The 21,589-nt window shown below is 40.2% G+C and overlaps 1 protein-coding gene across 11 annotated transcripts in view; it reads left to right on the top strand.

Annotated features, from left to right (window-relative positions):
* The window catches only part of dock4 (dedicator of cytokinesis 4), a 402,360-nt gene that overhangs the window by 82,293 nt on the left and 298,478 nt on the right, over window positions 1-21,589 (top strand). For 10 of the 11 annotated variants that reach the window (XM_048548410.2, XM_048548411.2, XM_048548409.2 and 7 more), the window contains exon 2: window positions 17,782-17,865. In XM_048548410.2, coding sequence (XP_048404367.1) covers window positions 17,782-17,865 — 84 coding nt within the window. Of the gene's footprint in view, window positions 1-12,689; window positions 12,726-17,781; window positions 17,866-21,589 lie in introns of those variants that run through there. The other variant, XM_048548404.2, reaches the window with a different exon arrangement.

The raw sequence follows: 21,589 nt of genomic DNA, 5'->3' as shown, positions 1-21,589 counted from the left end.
ACTAATCCTTGGAATGAGAGATAATGGGAACTGCAGATGGTGGAGAATCCAAGATAATAAAGTGTGAAGCTCGATGAACAGAGCAGGCCAAGCAGCATCTCAGGAGCACAAAAGCTGACGTTTCAGGCCTAGACCCTTCATCAGAGAGGGGAATGGGGTGAGGGCTCTGGAATAAATAGGGAGAGAGGGGGAGGCGGACCGAAGATGGAGAGAAAAGAAGATAGGTGGAGAGGAGAGTATAGGTGGGGAGGTGGGGAGGGGATAGGTCAGTCCAGGGAAGACGGACAGGTCAAGGAGGCGGGATGAGGTTAGTAGGTAGGAGAAGGAGGTGTGGCCTGGGGTGGGAGGAAGGGATGGGTGAGAGGTAGAACAGGTTAGGGAGGCAGAGACAGGCTGGACTGGTTTTGGAATGCAGTGGGTGGAGGGGATGAACTGGGCTGGTTTTGGGATGCAGTGGGGGAAGGGGAGATTTTGAAGCTGGTAAAGTCCACATTGATACCATTGGGCTGCAGGGTTCCCAAGCGGAATATGAGTTGCTGTTCCTGCAACCTTCGGGTGGCACTGCAGGAGGCCCATGATGGACATGTCATCTAAGGAATGGGAGGGGGAGTGAAAATGGTTTGCGACTGGGAGGTGCAGTTGTTTATTGCGAACCGAGCAGAGGTGTTCTGCAAAGCAGTCCCCAAGCCTCCGCTTGGTTTCCCCAATGTAGAGGAAGCCACACCAGGTACAATGGATGCAGTATACCACATTGGCAGATGTGCAGGTGAACCTCTGCTTAATATTGGAAAGTAATCTTGGGGCCTGGGATGGGGGTGAGGGAGGAGGTGTGGGGGCAAGTGTAGCATTTCCTGCGGATGGAGGGGAAGGTGCCGGGTGTAATGGGGTTGGAGGGCAGTGTGGAGCGAACAAGGGAGTCACGGAGAGAGTGGTCTCTCCGGAAAGCAGACAAGGGTGGGGATGGAAAAATGTCTTGGGTGGTGGTGTCGGATTGTAGATGGCGGAAGTGTCGTAGGATGATGCGTTGTATCCGCAGTTTGGTGGGGTGGTGTGTGAGAACGAGGGGGATCCTCTTTGGGTGGTTGTGGCGGGGGCGGGGTGTGAGGAATGTGTTGCGGGAAATGCGGGAGACGCGGTCAAGGGCGTTCTCGACCACTGTGGGGGGAAAGTTGCGGTCCTTGAAGAACTTGGACATCTGGAATGTGTGGGAGTGGAATGCCTCATCGTGGGAGCAGATGCGGTGGAGGCGGAGGAATTGGGAATAGGGGATGGAATTTTTGCAGGAAGGTGGGTGGGAGGAGGTGTATTCTAGGTAGCTGTGGGAGTCAGTGGGCTTGAAATCCTTGGAATGGATGAGTTTTCTTGAGGCAAGGTTGAACAGTCTAGGTTTGCATTAGGAAGAGTTATGTGTTAATTTGATTGTAATGTTAAAAATCCTGAAAAGTATTGACAAGGTGAATATGTTTCCTCTAATGGAATATTGTAGAACCTGAAATCATGATTTAAAGAAAAATAAGGAGTCATCTGTTTTGAACAGATATGATGATTTTTTTTTCCTCTGAGTTGAGTCTTTGGAACTGTTTGCCTAAAAAGAAAGTGTAGCAGAATGTCTGAATAATTTTAAAGCTGAGATGGGTATATCCTAGCTAAGCAAAGCATGGAAGGTAATCAGGATAGGCAGGGATGTGGATTTGAGATACAATCAGATCCACGATCTTATTATAAAGGCACCGTCGCTTGAGGTCCTACACCTGCTCTTTGTTTAATGTTAGGGCATGATCGTCCGAAAGAAGAGAAATGAAAGCATATGACAAAAGATGACTGAGTTTCTCCTTCCAAGAATTCCTGCTGTCATTTTTTTTATTCCTGAAACATCATTCACTTTGACTGTGAAAACAATCAAAAGTGAGAAGAAGAATACATTCCTTTTTTTTAGATGATATGCCCGATCTTCGTTTGCATCCATCCTTTAATAGTGGCCTCCAAACTAGATAATTTGGATTGCAGTGCGGTCAGACAATTTTCTCACTCATGAAAAGAGTGCTATGTAATTATACATCACATTTGTGTTTCTCTTGTGCACTGAAAGTTTATGATACAATGGCTTCTTCACTCATGATGACGAATGAAGAAAGGCTTTGAGCTTAGATATATCTTGGCTCTGTTTTTCTCCAGCTCCGTCCGAAATTGTTACTTATAATTGAGTGACTCACTATAGTCCTACACGTAGTGTTTAATTGCTTCAATTAAAAGGGTGAGTCTTGAGTTAGCTTTGCATAAACAAAACACAGTGAAGGACAGGGGTATAAAAAATCTGATCAAGCATCTTATGATATCTCTGCGAAAATTCTTGTAATGCTGTTTATGCAATTAACTGCTTTTATGTGCATTATGTTTTAGACAAAGTGTCCTTAATAAGATCTCACAATAAATTAGTCTTTTTTTGTGAGTTAGACGTTTTGCCCAGGTAACCATGCTTTATTTGAATATTGTTGTGAACCTTGGGTGCAGGGAATTAATTGAACAGAACCTGTGACAAAACTGTTGGAGCATCAGCCTGCTTAGGTCCTGGAGTGAACTTGAACAAATTTGATTAGATATGAGGGTGCTACAAACTGAAAAGTTGATAGCGTTAACTGACAGCACATTTAATTTTGAGACTCATTTCTTGATGATGTGTATTTTGTAACTTTTTTTCTTTAAACAGCTGCTGTTGTGTGACACTTGAAGGTCGTGAAGCAAATGTGCAAAACTGTTCTAACTAGTCGTGGACTCTAGCTGTGCAAACTTTTAACGTTTAGATTTTTTAATAAGTGCTGTTTATACATATGACAAACTGATATGGAATGCACAAATTTTAATTATTTGAGTTTCTTAGTGATATTGGTGGAATAAACTTATAAACTTTTTAAAAAGATTTTCCTTCATCCACATTGCAAGACATTGACTTCTTGAGGAATGAATTCATAGCAGTTGCTTTAAGGGGTACGAACTCTAGTTGGAGACTTTATTGGATGTTAATTCTTCAGATGGTTAGGCAACAGTATCTGATCATCTGATCTCCGTTATATGCTCTTTCAAAAGTGGGGTCTGTTACAGTTGAATACATTTGTTGTACATCTGCAACTATTATGTGATACGCTCTGTGAACAAAGAGCCACCAGTGAGAAGAAGCAGCAGCAAGTCTTTGAGGTCATTGAAGAGTGGAACAAAAGTTGGGGGGAATAATTTTTTGTAAATATTGGGTGGGAGAATTTCATTTTAACTTATCAGTAATGTAATGTATGATTTGCATTGGTAACTGATAGTAATACTGTACTGATTAGAATGTTCTGCTCATTGTCTTTATGGAACTGATAGTTATTCTTAACATTCAACTTGTAACTAGTAGTAATTACCAACAATAATCACCTTAATACAATGCCTTGCATTGTCCTAAACTGCTCAAGGTTTAAGTAGGAACCAATGTGATGCTGGTTTTATGAGCCAGATTGCCATAGATACTGCTTTGGTCTTGGGTTCCGTGTGATGGTGTGAACTGTGGACCAGGAGCCTGCATCAGACCTTACCTGTAGTTAAGGTTCAGATGTCAAAACTGAGTGGTACTACACCAATATCTTTGGTAGGCGGACACTTCATACAAGGGACACCATCCTGAACAGTTCTAAATCACTCTTGGGAGTTGGATAGAGTAAAGGAGAGTTTTCATAGAAAATTGGAGTTGCAACACATTCATCTCCCACTCTGCTGGCACCCTAAACTGTTCTCATTTATCAGGAAAGCCAAATTGCAAGTGGCCTACTTAAAAACTCGTGTGAGGCAGAGTTTTGGGTGAGTTGAGGAAGTCCATTATGCAAGCTAGTTTGGCGTACTAAAGCCCGCTGTCAAAAAAAGTTAGAAATTTTGACGCAGCAAGTACTTGAAAAATGACTTCATTATTCCCCTCTCTGTGTATCATGAGTGATGACAAGAAAAGTGAGAAAATATGATAAGAATGAAAATAATTCAGACTATCTACATGGAGAAAGTTTTACCAATTTTCCCGTTGAGCCTTAAATAACAATGTCAAGACCCTGCCATTGAGAAGCTCCTACTTCATTTTCATGCATTGGCAACTTGACGTAAAGCCCCAGTTGCCCCGGTTGCAGGGAAAAGTGCCATGTGTGGTGGGGCTGGAGGTGAGTGTGGAGTGGAAAAAGGAGCCACGGAGAGAGTGATCCCTCCAGAAAGCAGACAAGGGTGGAAAAAGCAGGAAGTGCTTCTCCTGCCCCCAAACCTCCTCCCTCACCCCCATCCCAGACCCCAAGAAGACTTTCCACATTAAGCAGATGTTCACCTGCATCCACTGTACCCGTTGTGGCCTCTTCTACATCAGGGAAACCAAGCGGAGGCTTGGGACCGCTTTGCAGAACAGCTACGCTCAGTTCGCAGTAAACAACTGCACATCCCAGTCGAGAGCCATTTCAACTCCCCCTCCCATTCCTCAGACGACATGTCCATCCTGGGCCTCCTGCAGTGCCACAATGATGCCACCTGAAGGTTGCAGGAACAGCAACTCATATTCCACTTGGGAACCCTGCAGCTCAATGGTATCAATGTGGATTTCACAAGCTTCAAAATCCCCTCTCCCCCACCGCATCCCAAAACCAGCCCAGCTCGTCCCCACCTTCCTAACCTGTTCTTCCTCTCACCTATTCCTTCCTCCCACCTCAAGCCGCACCCCCATTTCCTACCTACTAATCTCATCCCGCCCCCTTGACCTGCCCATCCTCCCTGGACTGACCTTCCCCTCCCTACGTCCCCACCTACAGTCAACTTTACTGGCTCCATCCCCTCCTCTTTGACTTATCTGTCTCCCTCTCCACCTATCTTCTCCTCTAGCCATCTTCAATCTGCCTCCCCCTCTCCCTATTTATTTCAGAACCCTCTTCCCCTCACCCATTTCTGATGAAGGATCTAGGCCCGAAACATCAGCTTTCCTGCATCTAAGATGCTGCTGGGCCTGCTGTGTTCATCCAGCTCTACAACTTGTTATCTCGGATTCTCCAGCATCTGCAGTTCCTATTATCTCTGATATAATTCTGTGCTAACTGTTTAATTTTTTACTTTTGAAGTTGTCAGCTTTTCCTTTTGGACTTTGTGTGTATTCACCAGATGTGATACTCTCCCATTTCTCCCAGTGAGACACAAATAGAGGTCAACTCACCGACTTTTTTCACTGAACATGAAGAGAAACTCCAGTGCTTTCCCAGTCCTTCTCCCTTAACTGGTTTTAAAAATGGTTTTAAAAATTTCAGCCTAAACCCTTCCACAATCTAAACTGCCCTTCTGGTAGGAGTCTGTTTTTCCTCCTGAACTCAATCTGCACATGGCTTTGATTATTTGTTTCTCTGTAGGCCATAAAACTCAGTTGAGTAAACATTTTGTCAATGGAACTCCCAGGCAGCTTTCTAGTGATTATACACATTTATCATAAAGCCTTCCTCACAGTTCCACATTGTCGTAGCCGAACTTAGCTCTGATTGGTACAGTCATATGACAAACAGGCATGAGTTCTGTTAATAAAGTGTGAAGCTGGATGAACACAGCAGGCCAAGCAGCATCAGATGCTGCTTGGCCTGCTGTGTTCATCCAGCTTCACACTTTATTATCTTGAATTCTCCAGCATCTGCAGTTCCCATTATCTGAGTTCTGTTAATCCAGAGTTAAGAATCCAGAATCTCTCTCCCTGTATTGGAATGCCTATTTTTCCAGGAGGATTGTCGACTGCCTTCTGTACAGAAGTTTCAGATTGCCTTAATTTGACTCACTGCAAATTCACTGTATCTCTACATTCTTTCATTTGAATTTTTTTTTATCCCATTCTAAGAATCTTTTGTTATGCCATCTCTGACACTCCCTCTTCGGCCACCACCTAAAAATCCAAATTCTTCCCTACCCTCTTTAAAGGCCACCCGAAAGTCTCTCCTCCCCTTGACCTCCATTCCCCAATTTTTGGAACAGTTTTCCCATCCTCCTCTCCCCTTCTGATGAGCACTGACTGTCTGTCTTCTCTGTCCACCTCTTGTCACCACCAACAATCCCCTCCCGTCCATCGTCAACCTAACCAAACTTTCCATTTGTTCCTCTCACACCACTGTTTTAGCCACACTCTGGCCATGGGGAGGTGGTGTTGCCACCTTGAAAAGTGTTGACTGAAATCTGTTCAAGGCTTCCGGATAATCGCTGATTGTGACCTGACATGTTACCGAAGAGCTCATGTTCCAATTTATAAACGTTAACATTCCATTTCAGTATACTATGCAATCCCAAGGGGTGTTCTACCAGAGTCCAATTTTGTCGCGATTTGATCAGCAGACTTGTGCACTTCTAGTGGTGGTCTTGTGTTGCTTTGAGATTGGTGGCCACAGCTGCATACCAATTAAAAATGAAGCTAGTGAAGAGGTGAGCACAGTGCTCTGCCTAGCAATGTTAACTCAACATTGTTACAATTATACATCTCTCAAATGAGGCTTTTCCCTGCAAAGCTGATGCTCTGTATCCATAAAGCTGAAAACCCAGATCCTCTTAAAAAGTTCCATCTCACTGAGCAGACCTCAGGCAGATCCACATCCAACACCTCTTCGAAAATAAGTCCTGATATTTTTACAGCTGTAACAAATTGTACCTCAGCAGCACAGGAAATTCATAATGTTATAAAACAGCCAAAAGCCTTCTAAATAAAACAACCTGCAATTTTCTAAGTGTTATGAATCCCTTCAAAACAAAATCATCTTCACGTAAAAAAAAATATTAAATGCGTCTTCTTTAGGTCATGCTATATCTGTGTACCATGTTTAGTTGAAGTTCGTGTGTTAGTTTTTTGTGAACTGAATAATACAGGCAAGCAAATGAGTTAAAATATTACTTTGTAGGAGCAAATTACTGCAGATGCTAGAATCTGTGCTGGAAACCACAAATGCTGGCGTTCACGGTGGGTCAGACAGCATCTATGGAGAGAGAGCAAGATAATGTTTTGACTCTAGATGACTCTTCTGAAATGTTCATTTAGTTTGAGATATTCTGCGTGGTTTATGTAACAACTTGAGAAATTGCTCCCCTGAATTCCCATAGATAAATTAGCACTTCATGATTCAAATTCAGTCTTGACAGAATTGATAAACTACTGGAGAGCTTTCAAGTCCAACTTCTTCATCCATTTACTGGAACTAGAGTAATGTGTTTGTAATGAAGGGAATCTTTTTGATGTCCTTAGCATGCAAACAAATTAGAAGTTAAATTATGCCAGATGCTATATTGGTACAAGTTTGACATATTTAATGACCACCCTGCTATTAGGAGTTGCACAGTGGCACAGTAGTTAGCACTGCTGCCTTACAGGTGTTGAGGACCTGGGTTCAGTTCCAGCCTTGGTTGACTGTGTTGAGTTTGTGCATTCTGTCAGTGTCTGTGTGGGTTTCCTCCAGGTGATCTGATTTCCTCCTACAGCCCAAAGATGTGCAGGCTAGATGAATTGCAAATACAGACTATGATTTCAAGTCTCTGGTGGTCGTGGTGCCATAAAATATTACATTTGAAAATAAAATGTTCCATTTCATAACCCAACACTCAAAAGCTCAGTCATCTTTGAAAGAGTGAAAGGGTAAGATTTGATTAAATGAACATGGAAAGTATAAAAAAATCATGGGATTGTGTGATTCCAATGCAGGCAATAAATTAAATAGAGCTGAAACGAATGAGTTATCTTAGCAAAGTCATGGCGCATGTAAACATGCATGTACCTGTGAAGTAAATCTCCTAATCTATTGTTTATGACAGATTTTAAAAATCAGAATATGATACTATTTTTTGAGTGCATCTGTACATTTCATATTATCCTAAGCTACATCGGTATCTTGCAGAAATGCTTTAGCAAAATCCAGCCAGTGTTCAACAAAATAAATTCAAAAATAGATGGCTTGTATGGGCAAAAAGGTATGTTGCACAGTAATATGTAAGCTGTGTTGGTTCAAGTTGCCAGCATGAATGAGCTTTCATAATCTACCAGTCAGATGCATGGAAAGACAGTGAGCTTGTGTGTTCAGTTTGTGTTTTGATGACAAGAAGGAAATCCTTTCATCCCGTGATGTGTAGTGGAGAAAATTTTGACAGTGTTGTTGTCATGATGCAATTAATGACTACCATGCCATTAGGAGCTGCACAGTGGGACAGTAGTTAGCACTGCTGCCTTGCAGTGTTAAGGATCGGGGTTCAATTCCAGCCTTGGTTGACTGTCTGTGTTGAGTTTGTGCATTCTGCCATGTCTGCTTTGATACACAGTGCCAAGTTGGTCCTTGATGCTCACGGAAATGTCAAGCTTGCCAATAATTACTGAGGAACTGATTTGCTTTTAAGTTCCTTGGATAATTTATAAGGCATTTAAAGCTTCCAATGTCTGTCTTTGATTACTTTTCTTGCTGTTAAGTTGATTTTACTTTTAAAATCAACTTGACAAAATGATTAATGAGTGATTCAGAAGCACTGATGAAGTTGCAGTGTGTTTCAAACATAAAAGGAAGTTACCTTCCACTGTTCGCCTTAACCTTCTCCTTGCCTCCCCTTTTCCCACTGCTTGGATTGCATCAGTCTCTATTTCCCTTCTTGAAAACTTATCACATTATCTCTGCCTTTTATTCTTATATCCATCTTCTGTATATACCTAACCAACTTTTAGTTTGAAACTAGCTTTATGATAGGACAGCTGCAAAGAATTAACTGGTTGTGTTTTTTCCTGACATCATACGTTGAACCATTTTTGCTAGCTTAACACATTTAATAATTAATGTATTGAAATTTGTTTTTCATCGAAATGAATGTCACAAAAGACCAAAAGGTATCAGGAGGATCATTTCTATGAATTATTCATGGGGAAAACTCATTGCTGCATGAGTAGGGCAGTTTAAAAACTATTTAGCATATTAATTTGTGTAGTATTTCTCTTGTAGTAGCACTATGAAGCCAAATCAAGAAATTCGTCAGGATGAATATCCCTTATTGCTGTATCTAAAGGCAGCCCCAAAGCCCACCACCTTTTGCACTTCCAGGAGGGCTGCATAGCAACAAGGGTTATCCATAGCACAACTGCCTGATGATTCCCATCTACCATGTCACCACGCAAGGTTTGGGAGGCTTGCAATGAAAGCAATTGGTCTCCTAAAGCAAAAATTTATTTGCTTGCCCGTTTAGTGGGTATCTCTGTACTCCGCACCTCAGAGGATGTCCATGTTAGTGATGGTATACTGCATCTACCGCAATGTTGCAGTTATAAGGGGCCAGCCATTGCATTCGAGGAAGATGCTACCTTGGAGGAAGAAGAAAGGTAAAGCATTCCCATCCATATGCAGCATTGGAGTGAGAGGAGCTGCTCGGTTTGAACATGTACCAAGGTGGAAAAGATGGACTGTAAGCTGTAGGTAATGCCCATGATGGTGCCAGTCTTCAGGTTCCAGAACAGTGACTGGAGACTGTGAAAGAGTTATCAATGCACCAAGTCTTTGTGTGCATTGTTGTCAGTGTCTTGATAATCTGCCCTAACACAGTTGTCATTTAGGTTCCCTGCAGGAGAACAGGCATGTCACATCCCTCTTTTGTGCAGGAGACTCAAAACTAGGAGACAGGTTCATGCAGTGCCAGAGATGGCAGTTCAAAGGGTAAAGTCAAGTGTTGCTAGATCTTACTCTAGCCCTTCTTCAAGAATCTGTTGTGGCTAGCTCGGCAGCTGTCTGAAATCTCAAAAGCTTTAGGGCAAGGGTAGGTGGTGAGGGAAGCTAGGAGCGAAGAAAGGTGCATGAAGCAGCAAATTATGATCCTCCTGTTCAGCCTCAGCAATGCCAGGCTCCATTGGCTCTGCAGCAGTGTTCTCACTGATGCTATGACTATACCTTGCAGTATGCTGATCCAGTGCAGATCATTGGAGTTCTTCCAGTCTGTGGCTCTCCTTCCTGTTTTGGGCCACATGAGAGAGGGCAGACTAAGCATGTCTCAGTGTATTTGGCTGGTGTGGCTGCCATAACAGAGAAGATACTGGTTTGGGAGTTTGGTGGCATGACTTGAAGATTATTTGAGGGTGAGTTGTTGTGTTAGGCATAATGAGTGATGGAGTATCATTCATTGAACAATGTTAAAGGCATTGGTGAATGTGCAATTCCTAATGGAGATGCAGTCAGGCCCCTTGACCATCTGAATTAATTCAATAAAGGTTTTCCTGCTATCTTCTGGAAGCCGGTCTCTGGACGTTAACCATGCTTCGCTAGCCCCCCTCCCTGCAGAGATTGAGCACGAAGGGCTTCTTTGCATTGTGCATCCAATGAAAGTGGGGACCCCTTGCCTTCATGTGGTGCCTAGTTGTCTTTGCCCTTCAGTACCAAAAGCGATTATTCAGCAGCCAATGCTGCAGTGCTACAGCTTTTGTTTTAAAAAGCATTTTTAAAAAAAGAGATGTCTGTCAAACGTGTTTTTTCTTCACATTTTATTTGACCCCTTGGGAGGGCACAGAGCAACATTTACAGTGTAATGGAGTCCAACTCAACATTAGAGCTGTTTGTAGCCACACCACAATTAAGGAAATAAGAACTTTGGTTGTTAGCCACCTCATTTACAACCAGCATGTTAAAGTCATGCCTCAGTCATCCATAACCTAAAACCAGGAGAAATAACTTTAATTTGTATCAATGGCCTTGAGATATTATCACTAGACTATTAATGGAGAAAAACCAAAAGAACTGCGGATCTGTATAGCGGATGCTGCTAGATCTGCTGAGCTTTTCCAGCAAGTTCTGTTTTGGTTATTAGCAGAGATATGCAGCTCATGTTCTGAGGACCTGGTTTCAAATCCTGCCATTGCAGATGGTGGAATTTTAATTCAATAAAGAATCTGGAATTAATGGTCTGAAGATGACCATGAAACCACTGTCAATTGTTGGAAAACCCATTTAGTTCACTCATGTCCTTTTAGGGAAAGAAATCTGTCATCCTTAGCTGTTTAGCCTACATACAACTCTAGACCCGCAGCAATAAGGTTGACTGTTATCTAACCTCATGGCAATTTGGGATAGGTAATAAATGCTGGCCTAGCCAATTAAGCCCTCATCCGGTGAATGAATATGAAGAAAAACTGCAAAGGTGTTGTACGAGATTGAATGAATGATTTATCAGATTCAGAGGTTATTCTGGTTGGTCTGAACAAAACCAGTAGTAATTTGTGAAATTTCTTGCAATGGATGCTTTATTGCACTATTATTTACTACAAGTTTTAGTCATTGTAACTTTTAATGTCTTTATTACAATATTCTTGGTCTTGTTGTGATGTGAAGAAAGTTTACAGTCTATGGCAAGGGAAACTTTAACTTTATTTAAGAAAATCTCATTGTGACTTCATCTTACCATGATGCTGCAAGACAAAGCAAAATAGTGAGGGCAGCAAGGTGGTTCAGTGGTTAGCGTTGCTGTCTCACAGCATCAGGGATCCAGGTTCAATTCCACCCTCGGGCGACTGTCTGCCTGTGTGGAGTTTGTACGCTGTATGCGTGGGTTTGCTCCAGCTGTTCCGGTTTCCTCCTCCTGTGCAAAGATGTGCAGGTTGGGTGGATTGGCCATGCTAAACTGCCCATTGTGTCCAGGGCTATATAGGTTAGGTGGATTAGCCATGGGAAATGCAGGGATAGGACAGGGGGGTGGGTTGGTTTGAATGCTGTCCAGAGGGTCAGTGTGGACTTGTTGTGCTGAATAGCCTGTCCCCACGCTGTGGGGATTCAATGATTCTATGAATAAGACATTACATCTCTTCCTGTGATGTGTATCATCTCATTAGCATATCGGAGTTAGACCTAACCCATTTTCCTGTGGATGTATGCTTGAGTGAACAAAGCATAATTGTATAAAGTGAATATTTTGGTTTCACTGAAAATGACAAACTATGTATTTATGAAATTTGGACTTAGAATGTAATTGCCAATATATTGATGACTTTCTATTTGATCTTGAAATATGAATATCACTGGCAGGGCCAGCATTTATTACTTGCTGCTGAGGTGGTGATCACGTTGCTACTTGCACTGCTGCAGTTGAGTGAGGAGGGTGCTCCCACAGTATTGTTGGGCTAGGAGTTCCAGGATGTTGACCCTGCAATAAATAGGAAATGGAAATTCATGTCCACATTGGGAGGGGATGTGACTTAAGCACGAACGATGTACTTGTGAATTGTGTATGCGCAAGTGCGATGGTGTTTTCACACACTGTGTGCCCTGTCCTCCTCCCTTGGGGCAGTCAATACGAAGTGAAATAAGAGCCGGTAAATTGCAGTATTTGCTGTAAGGAGACTACATTGAAGGAAGGTATGCTACTCATGAAGGGAGTAGCTTGTTAAGGTCAGTGGATGAAGCTCCACTGCTTTTGGGAAAACCGTGTCCAGGATGGTGGTGTAGCAGCTTCAAGGAGGCAAGTGGTGAGTATTCTATTTCACCCCTGATCTCGTGCCTTTTAGGTCGCGGGGAGGTTATGGGAAATCAAGTGGTCATTTCCTTGCTGCAAATTACAGCTCTGACCTGCTCTATAAATATAGTTCTGGTGCCTGGTCCAGTTGATACAATACTTAAAATATTGCAAAGCACCAACATACCTCAATCAATCTCAGCAAACGTTTGTTTGTTACAAAATGGAAACATGGGAATTTGGAGTCAAGGTTGGAGGTATGTTGGAGCATCGATAGTGGGATGATGTGTGGGGAGGAAGAGAGAGTGCTCAACAGAATTTTGAACAGAGTCATTTTGAATTTGATAGTGTGGTGGCAGCAACATTATATAATTCCGTTTTTGTGTTTGACATGTAGACTGTACCACTTCTGTATTACGAATGCTTATGCAATTCTGTGTTCACTTTAAAGTATTTGTAAATGAGAAACAGATCTAACATTTAGCTTATCTTTTGTGTGTATAACCTTGATTTTTACTTGACCTTAGTCAATCATATCTTTAATCGACTGAATATTGAACTCTGCCAACAGCAGTACTCGGTAAAACTGTTTTGTGTAGCTTCAGGGCAGGAGATCAATCTTGCCAAGACCAGCATGTTTATTTTCATGATAATTGTTTCCTCTTAGGGCAGGGTTACTCAGTCAATTGAAACATCTTAATGATGTAGGCGGTTTGTAATTATTTTTGTGACAATTTCAACTAAAAGCATTTTTAAAGCTTGAGCTCAGAATGAAAACATTCTCTGCTGGTGTTGCCTTCAATTTCAATGATTAAAGTATCGCTGATTTATAAACTTGTAAGCACTCTGGCTTACTTTTCCAATTGCCTAATAATAGTCTCTGCAGGGGGAACAAAAAGAGTTGCACACTGGGGCCGTACAGAACTCCCTCTATAGCAGACTCCAAGGAAGTTCCCCAAGAAAATGAAGTCCCCGATGGACAATTCTCTGTACCCCATTACTGAATCTTGCATCACCACTTCTGAACCCAGGATCAAATAACTACCACCCTGACCCTCACCCCCACTTCCCCACTTGACCACATATTCCTCTGCCCATCCTGAGGTACCCAAAACACGCAATCACTTATCTGGCATGCGACACCCAAGTTACCTAACCCCTCACTAAAGCTTTACACATATCTTTTCAGAGGAACTAAATCAAAGTGTCTGTCTGAGATGCTTTTTATTTGAAAAATACACTTTTCACAGAAATATCTTTTATATGCACACCCAAAGTCACAATTGCAGTTTGAATCCATACAGTGGCATATCAAGGAAACAAGCAAACATTGGAGTTTGACTCTATCCAAACAAACCAAAGGCATCTCTTACATGCGTAAGATTATACTCCAGTACATTTTGAGATGCTTAACTGAATGGACCCTGATTTAACTTCAGCAGGAGGACCTCAGACAGTGACCTTTCGCCATTGTGCGTTGGTGGTAGCTGTCCCAAGCTTTACTGCGTCCCTCAATATGTAGTCCTGGACTTTAAAATGTGCCAGTTTGCTTCTTTCGGTTGGGGTCAACTCCGTGTTCTGGAAGACCAACAAGTTTTGGGCAGACCAAAGAGTGTCCTTTTCTATGTTGATGGTCCTCCAGGCACAGTCCATGTTTGTCTTGGTGTGTGTCCCAGGGAACAGACCGTAAAGCACAGAGCCCTGTCTCATGGAACTGCTCCAAATGAACATCTGCAAAAACCACTGCATCTTCATATCCATGATGAGGATATAGTTAAGTTGAAGGTACCCTCCACACTTCTGCAGGAGCTGTTATCAGAACCTCCTGCCACGGTTGTGGAGTTCACTCCTCGTGCGAAGAAGATAGGAGGAGATTGCCACTGCTCATAAAATCTAGCCTAATTTTTTCTCTGATTCTGTGCATGTGTTTAGGCAAATTTGTAATAATGTTTGTAAATATTTTTCCAGATCCCTGCAATCTGTTTTGTTTCATAGAGTGTGGCTTCTGTGTGAAGGTTTAACTAGAAGAATGTTGTAGTGTAAACAATGTGTAGTTTATTGCATCTTTGCAGCAATTTACAATTCAGAGGAAAATTGTACATTACTTCAAAGACTGCTGGGAGTACATACCCTTAGCTCTGTCTCCCATGAGACCCTGCTTTATTCTCACTCAGTTTTCTTGACATTGTCATAGTTGATTCAGCTTATTGCACCCAAACAATTCTTGAGCCTTTTCAGATCCTTCTAGATCTATATACAATGGGAAGAAAAACACTCATGGTTTCTACTGATTTTGATTTTTCTATTGTTGAATAATTCATAGAACTGGCAGAGCCATGGTTACCAAATGTGAGTTTTCAAGTTTGGATGGTCTGTATTTTCAGCTGGAGTTCTCTGTGAAAAGCAGCTCCATAACCATCAGTCTTTTAACTCTAATTTTCTGGCATTTGCACTTGGATTAAAATTGCATGCATTGTGAGATTTCTGTAAGTAGCTGAAATGCATTTGCTCATGAATTTGCAACTCTTGGCTGACGTTCTGACTGTGACCCAAAATTGAAGCCTTCCAGATTAACACTGATAACATCATTGTGCTGTGGTTGTGTAGAAAGGTATTTTTCCCATTCTGGAAATTATACCATTTTAATGTCTCAATTGTGCAAAGTGCTGGAGAAAATTTGGAATGGAGAGAAGAACCATTCATGTTTCAAGTCCAATTAGAATAACCTTAATTATCATTGTAATATCATTGGCTTATATTACACATTCTGTTATGATCTTGTGTACTTATGACTTGTGTAGAAAAAAAAACTGTTTTTAAAATTAACTGATTGTACAAGAAGGTTTACCAAAACCTCAAAAAAACTAAAAGCACAACCAACTAAACATTCTCAGCAACATATACTTTTATATTCTTTACAATAGGCCACTCCCCTTTATTCTTTTACCACAATTGAAAGTTCACTTCATGGGTATACTTTAACTTGCTTTTAATTCGGCATTCAATTCTTCCTTGAACCAAATTACGGTGATCCTTGGCTCCTGGTTGTTAACTTTTGTTCTCTTTAGCTTGAGAGCTTTTAATCTGAGAACTCTCCTTTACAATGAGATTTTTTTTCTCCCCAATGATGATTTGTTTCATACAAGAATCTTGCAAGCTTGCTTAAAATCTTCAGGAATTTGAGGTTTTCAATTTGAGTATGAACTACGACCCATCTTTCTTTGTGGTGAATCACAAAGCCTTATTGTCAAGTCTTAGCTGTGTTTCTCACGATATCTTAGACCTTCCTCCCCTCAAAATCTGACTGTACAGAAGTGTGAATCATGTGGGCCTAGTGTCAAGGAAGAAATGCTGATGAGGTATATCAGAGAATCGAACTTTCTTTATTGTCTTGAAAGTAAATGGACAGTTTAAAATACATGTTTACAACCTGACATTCTCAGCACTTTTCTGTGACTTCTGAGGCTCAATCTACCTCCTTTACGCACGAAGCTGCTGCCATTGTCTCCAAGTGTATACACCTTGCTCTCTTTACCCAGTAAAGCATTCTGTGCGACCTTAAATCTCTAACAATCAAACCATCCACCACTTGTCAGCTGAACTTCAGAACATGTCACATGCTAAGTTTAAATTTCTCTGGAAGAGTCCCAAAGTAAAAGTCTTTTAAGCCTCATAATTGCAAAACGATCCTGATTTGTGCAGCATATTGGGAAACCCCAAAACAGCCTATTGTTAAAGATTGTGGAAATAAAAATTAGCAAGGCTAAGTTGTTGTCATAATTGGATTTTAAGGCAGAAAATGTGTATCCTTTTGGAGGAGCATAAAATTGCTATTTTTGACAAGGGTAGATCAAGTTCCACCGAAGAATGATCATAATGAACCTCACCCTTGCCAAATCAACAAGCTTTAATAGGTTAAAGGCTGAAAGAATTGTCGATGCTGTAATTCGGGAATGAAACCAGAAATTGCCGGAAAAGCTCAGCATGTCTGGCAGCATCTGTGAAGAAAAAATGGAGTTAATGTTTCAGGTATGGTGACCCTTCCACAGAACTCTTCCTCAGTTCTTTATAGATTATTTAATTGAAATACATTCGAGATGCATCAGTTGTTGAGTTGTTCTTGAGAATGCACATTGTCCTTGGAACAATAGTACATAAGGAATGAGACCCTCGTAACCAAAGTGCTGTTTATTTCCATTTTTAGTTACTGTTGGGTAAATAGTTTCATGTCAGATGCTGCCCAGTTCTTTGTCTTGAGTGATAATGATTCTTAATCAAATTTTGAAAAACCTAGGTCAAGATTTTATCACTTGAAATATCTCAATCAACAGAAAAAGTTACATAAATAATTAATGCCCTGGTTATTGCTAAGAGGAAAAATGCAATTGATATTGCACCTTTTGCAACTTTAGTCTGCTTTAATGTGTTTTACAGCTGTTTGAATACTTTTGAAATGTAATTACTGGAGGGACTAATTTCTGGACAGTAAGGTCCCACAAAGAGCAAAGTGATTAACTGATAACTTCATGCTTGAGAAATGTTTCAAACCCAAACTTGGAAATTATATTGGAGTAGCAATGAATTAAAATCTGAGCATATGAAATCAAAAGATACAGAAGAAAGAGAGAATAATTGTCTCTCTCGGATATTTTGAAAAACAAATAACACTAATTGTAGTTTTAAAACCAAAATTTGACAAATGGTATCCTCCATCCTTGACTGACCCATGGCTTGAAGAACAAATTCTTGCCACCATATTATGTATCAAAACTTGATTTTGTTGATAAGAATTGAAAAGCCCTGCTTTTAATGAAGTAAATTTCATGCTCAGGTCATGTTTGGCAAAATGCATTTTTATGAAAGCTGTGGATGACAGAAATTGGAAATAAAAACAGAATGTGCTAGAAATGCTCAGCAATTTTGGAAGAATCTGTGATGGAAAAAAAAATAATTTTTTGGAACACATAATGAAATCTCATTTTTCTGGGTATTAACTCTGTTTCTCCCACCCTTAGATGTTGCCAGACCAGCTGAGTAATTCCAGAATTTTCTAGTGTTAACAACGTTTTCATTTTAATTCCTATTACACAATGCAGTTGGACTGATTTAAGGTCATCCAAAGCTGAAGAAAAATGTTTCATTCAAATGACTGATCAACATGTATATTTCAAAGTCATATGAATGTTAAATTGTGGTGGCTGAATGCTGCCAGTGCATGGAAAACCATTACTCTTACAATGTCATTTAATTATACTTTATAATTTGTAATATTTTTCATGCAATAAATAAATATTTCAATTTCCTTCTTTTCAGTGATAGCCAGTTTTCGAGGAACAGTTCCTCATGGCTTACCATTGGAAGTGGGCGACACAGTTCAGATACTGGAAAAATGTGATGGTGAGTTTACCAGTAAAGATCCCATTCTGGAAAATCTTTTGTAGATTAGAATTTATTCTTACCTGTGTCCACACGTACATCTGACTATAGAGTTGACTTTATACTAAAGAAATTATATCACCAAAATTTTCAGCTATTGCTGCAATCAGCATTCCAATGCAAATCAGTCTGAGTTGCCCCAAAGGGATTTCCTTTCTCACTCAGGTTTCTGCTCAAACGTTTACATGTAGTAGACTATAAGATCATGTAGAGGAATCACTCCTGCTACATTTTAGAACATAAAGATATTGTTTTAAAATTTCAGTAATGTTTATTTAAATATTTGAGTAGCGTAATAATATGGGTGAAAATAGATTTGATGGAAGAAATAAGGATTTTTACAACACAGTCCCTTGTTTACTGTCTGTAAGTAACTTAACTTTAAATATCTGAAATTGACAGTTAAAACAAAAATATAGAGAGCCATGTTTTATTTGCTGTCCTCACTACCAGAGGAAAGTAGATAATGCTTAATATTTAAATCTTGTAACAGGGTATCCATTAATATCCTTGTGCCTAAGCTCTTCAAAGCCTCGTTTTGGCACAAATAATAGAAATGTGTCATTGTGACCAATTAAATCTGGGAGCAAAGCTGGTGTTGAGAGGGGACTGGGATCAGCACAAAAGGACTTGGGAGCTTAGTTTAAATATGTTTGTGATTTGTGGTTGAAATTCCTGTATCTTTTCTGTGGGATGACTAATTTTGGTAAATTGCACTAAACAACGCAAACTCCAGGTCAATGTGTTAAGAGTGTTTGTTTTCTTTTACTGATTTATGGTAGTGTGCTTCCTGGAACGTGATTAAATTAGATTGAAGTTTACTTTCCTGTGCAATTTGAGTTTTTAAAGCTTGTTACTAACAGTTGCAGTTCAAGAATATAATCTGAAAATGCAGTGTCCGTTTCCATCAGCATATTGACAACATTTGCTGCTTGTCTCTAGGTTATCAAACTCTGTGTGACATCGAGTACTCTTTGAGCAGAAAACTCCTCCAATTAAGTATCCAGAAGACCCAACACCATTAGCTCTGCAAGATTCCCTACACACCAAGTCCACCCTCATCCTGGCAGTTTTCATAGAGCTTGACCTACGCTGTCCGCAGTCTTGCTCTCATATTTGAGTTTTGGTTAATCTTCGAGCCTCACAAATGTGCCAGTGCTTTGACCTCTATTGTATCAGTTTACTGACACTACATAAACTCACTTGCTACTGAAACCTTTACTGATGTCTGTTTCCTCTTGATGTTAAAATCCTAGCCAGTCTGACACTTTATCCCTCCTCAGTTGAGGTTCATTGAAACTTTTGCCTATGTACTTTAAATTAAAGACACAGATGAGGAAATTTGGCTGCATGTGCACCAAGTCCCATTCATCTGTACTCATTGATCAACATTAGATCGCTGGTTGTCACGCAGTCAGTTTTAATATTTTCATCACGTTTCTCCATAGCCTTGTCCCTGATCTCTCTCACTCCCCTAAATTCTACAATCCTCTGAGCCACCTGAGCACTGATTCTAGCCCCTTGGACATTTCCAATAGAAATCATTTTGCCACATGTAGCTGCTGTTAAGGCCCCAAGCCCTGAATTTCTCACCTTGTAACATCTTTCATCCTTTAAGATGCTCCTTAGAATTTAACTCTGAGAATGCTTTTCCATCATCTGCCCTACTATCTCTTTGTGACTGATAACTTGAATGTTGTAATGCTCCTACAATGAGTTTACCTCCAACACTTTATTTAACCTGATGTAGCAATGCTAATTTTATCTCCTGTAACATCAGAAACCGGCTGTGGATATTGTAGTATTAAAGAATCCAAGAAACTCTTTTATGTAAAAATGTTGCCTTCCTCAAGGACAGAAATATCTGGGCTAATATTAAGGAATTAAGCACAACACAGAAGCATGCTTCCAGTAGACTGTCATGTTTCAAGTGATCGATGGTAAGATAGAGCATGAAACCTTCTACTTGGGTCATGTGACATTATTCAGTATGATATTATACTCTACTATCAAGATATACAGACTGTGAGACATATCACAAAATCTACAAAATTCCTTTCTATGTGATTCATCATGATAAAAGTGCTGTATAAATTTCTATCTCTTTCTTTTGTTACATTGTCAATTCTTTTGCACATTGAAGAAGTCCTCCTTGATACATTTCATACTTACCGAATTTATTTATTGAATTATAGTTCATGTTTAATTTGGTGATAGTTTATCTATACATTTAAAATAGATGAATTACATAAATTGAGTATTTTCAAATAGTTGTTGGAGTTCACCGCAAGCGAAAGTTGATTGCATGTATCTGAAAATTATTTTAAATAACAATGGAAAACTACTCGCGAGATTTATTTTAGGTGTTCATTAAGATCTTAGAAAAATTTTAAAATGTCAAAGGTTTTCGAAAGGATTCGACTGGGGGTTTGCACAAGAAAAATATTTTTGAGCTTTCTCAAAATGGTGCAAATAGACAAAATTCATGGCGGCTCTCATTTTCAATGTGGTAGTGTGGCCAGTTTTGAGGGTTTAGATGGCTTCCGGCATGATGTTTTTCAACTTTGTGGAAAAGATTGCAGAAATTCCCCTTTGCGCTTAATTGACTATTTTTGGACAAATGGTACAACACATGCCATGGTGTCTTTTATGTTGACTCGAACACACAATTCAAACAGATTTCTCAAACATATGCTCATAATCTTCTGTGAATACAATCTTCCATTAACTAGTCTTGCGCTTTCCTGTCTAACCTTGACTGTTTCATGTGACTGCTTGTTTAAAGTGTGTGCTGATAACAGCGTGTTGAGGGAAATCAGTTAGCGGATGTATTTTTGTATTTTTTTTAATTACACATTGTAATATGTAAAGATGGTAAGGTTAGTGAACCAGATTGGCTTTTATAACAATCAACAGTAGTTATGTGGTCACCCTCAATTGCAGGTTTTAGTGGAATTTAAATTTCACCATCCGTCTTTGATGGGATTTGAACCCATGTCCTGAGAACGTTAGCCCGGGGTTCTGGAATCTTAGAAAAATCGTCACTTACAGTGATATTGACATTACACTACAGCCTTCCTGTGTGGGTGAATAAGGAAAGCAATTATGTATAACCTGAACTCGCAGACTGAAGGATTGAAAGATTAATGGTTTACTGACTGTGATGAAAGTGTAAATGTGATTAGGTGAATTCGATGTCGATTGATGTACAGAGAGGGAAAGAATGAGGATAAAAATCAGATTGAAGTAAGGAAGCTTGGGTAAAATAAAGAGATTGAAGGACTTTTTTTCAAAAAAAAACTAATACAATGAAGGCATTCTAACTTATCGTCAGACTAACACAACCTTTTTGTGGTGCATTTAGTTCATATTTCTGTGCAAGTGCATTTGCATGATCAGGGAAATGGCATGCTGCCTTTTTCGAGACATCACGCTGTTGTCAACTTCTCAATTTCCTGTTTAGTCATCTACCTGCCCACCCTGGTAGTTGCTGTATTTTATGTCCATGAATGTTGTGTGCAAATTAGGAGACATGAATCAACAAAAAAGAGCATCAGGCTGTGGCTTTTCAGACTTGAGGGGGTTCTGTAGTAGGCTCATCCTGATGCCAGTTCCCTGCAGCATTTTGTCACTTCTTGTTTTGAGGTACATTCCAGCACTGCTGTATAAAATTTAATACAAGAAC

The sequence above is a fragment of the Stegostoma tigrinum genome, chromosome 18 (genome assembly GCF_030684315.1).
Source record: "Stegostoma tigrinum isolate sSteTig4 chromosome 18, sSteTig4.hap1, whole genome shotgun sequence".
Taxonomy (NCBI): Eukaryota; Metazoa; Chordata; class Chondrichthyes; order Orectolobiformes; family Stegostomatidae; genus Stegostoma; species Stegostoma tigrinum.
The sequence above is the reverse complement of the archived record's forward strand: the minus strand, read 5'-3'. Positions and strand labels throughout refer to the sequence as shown.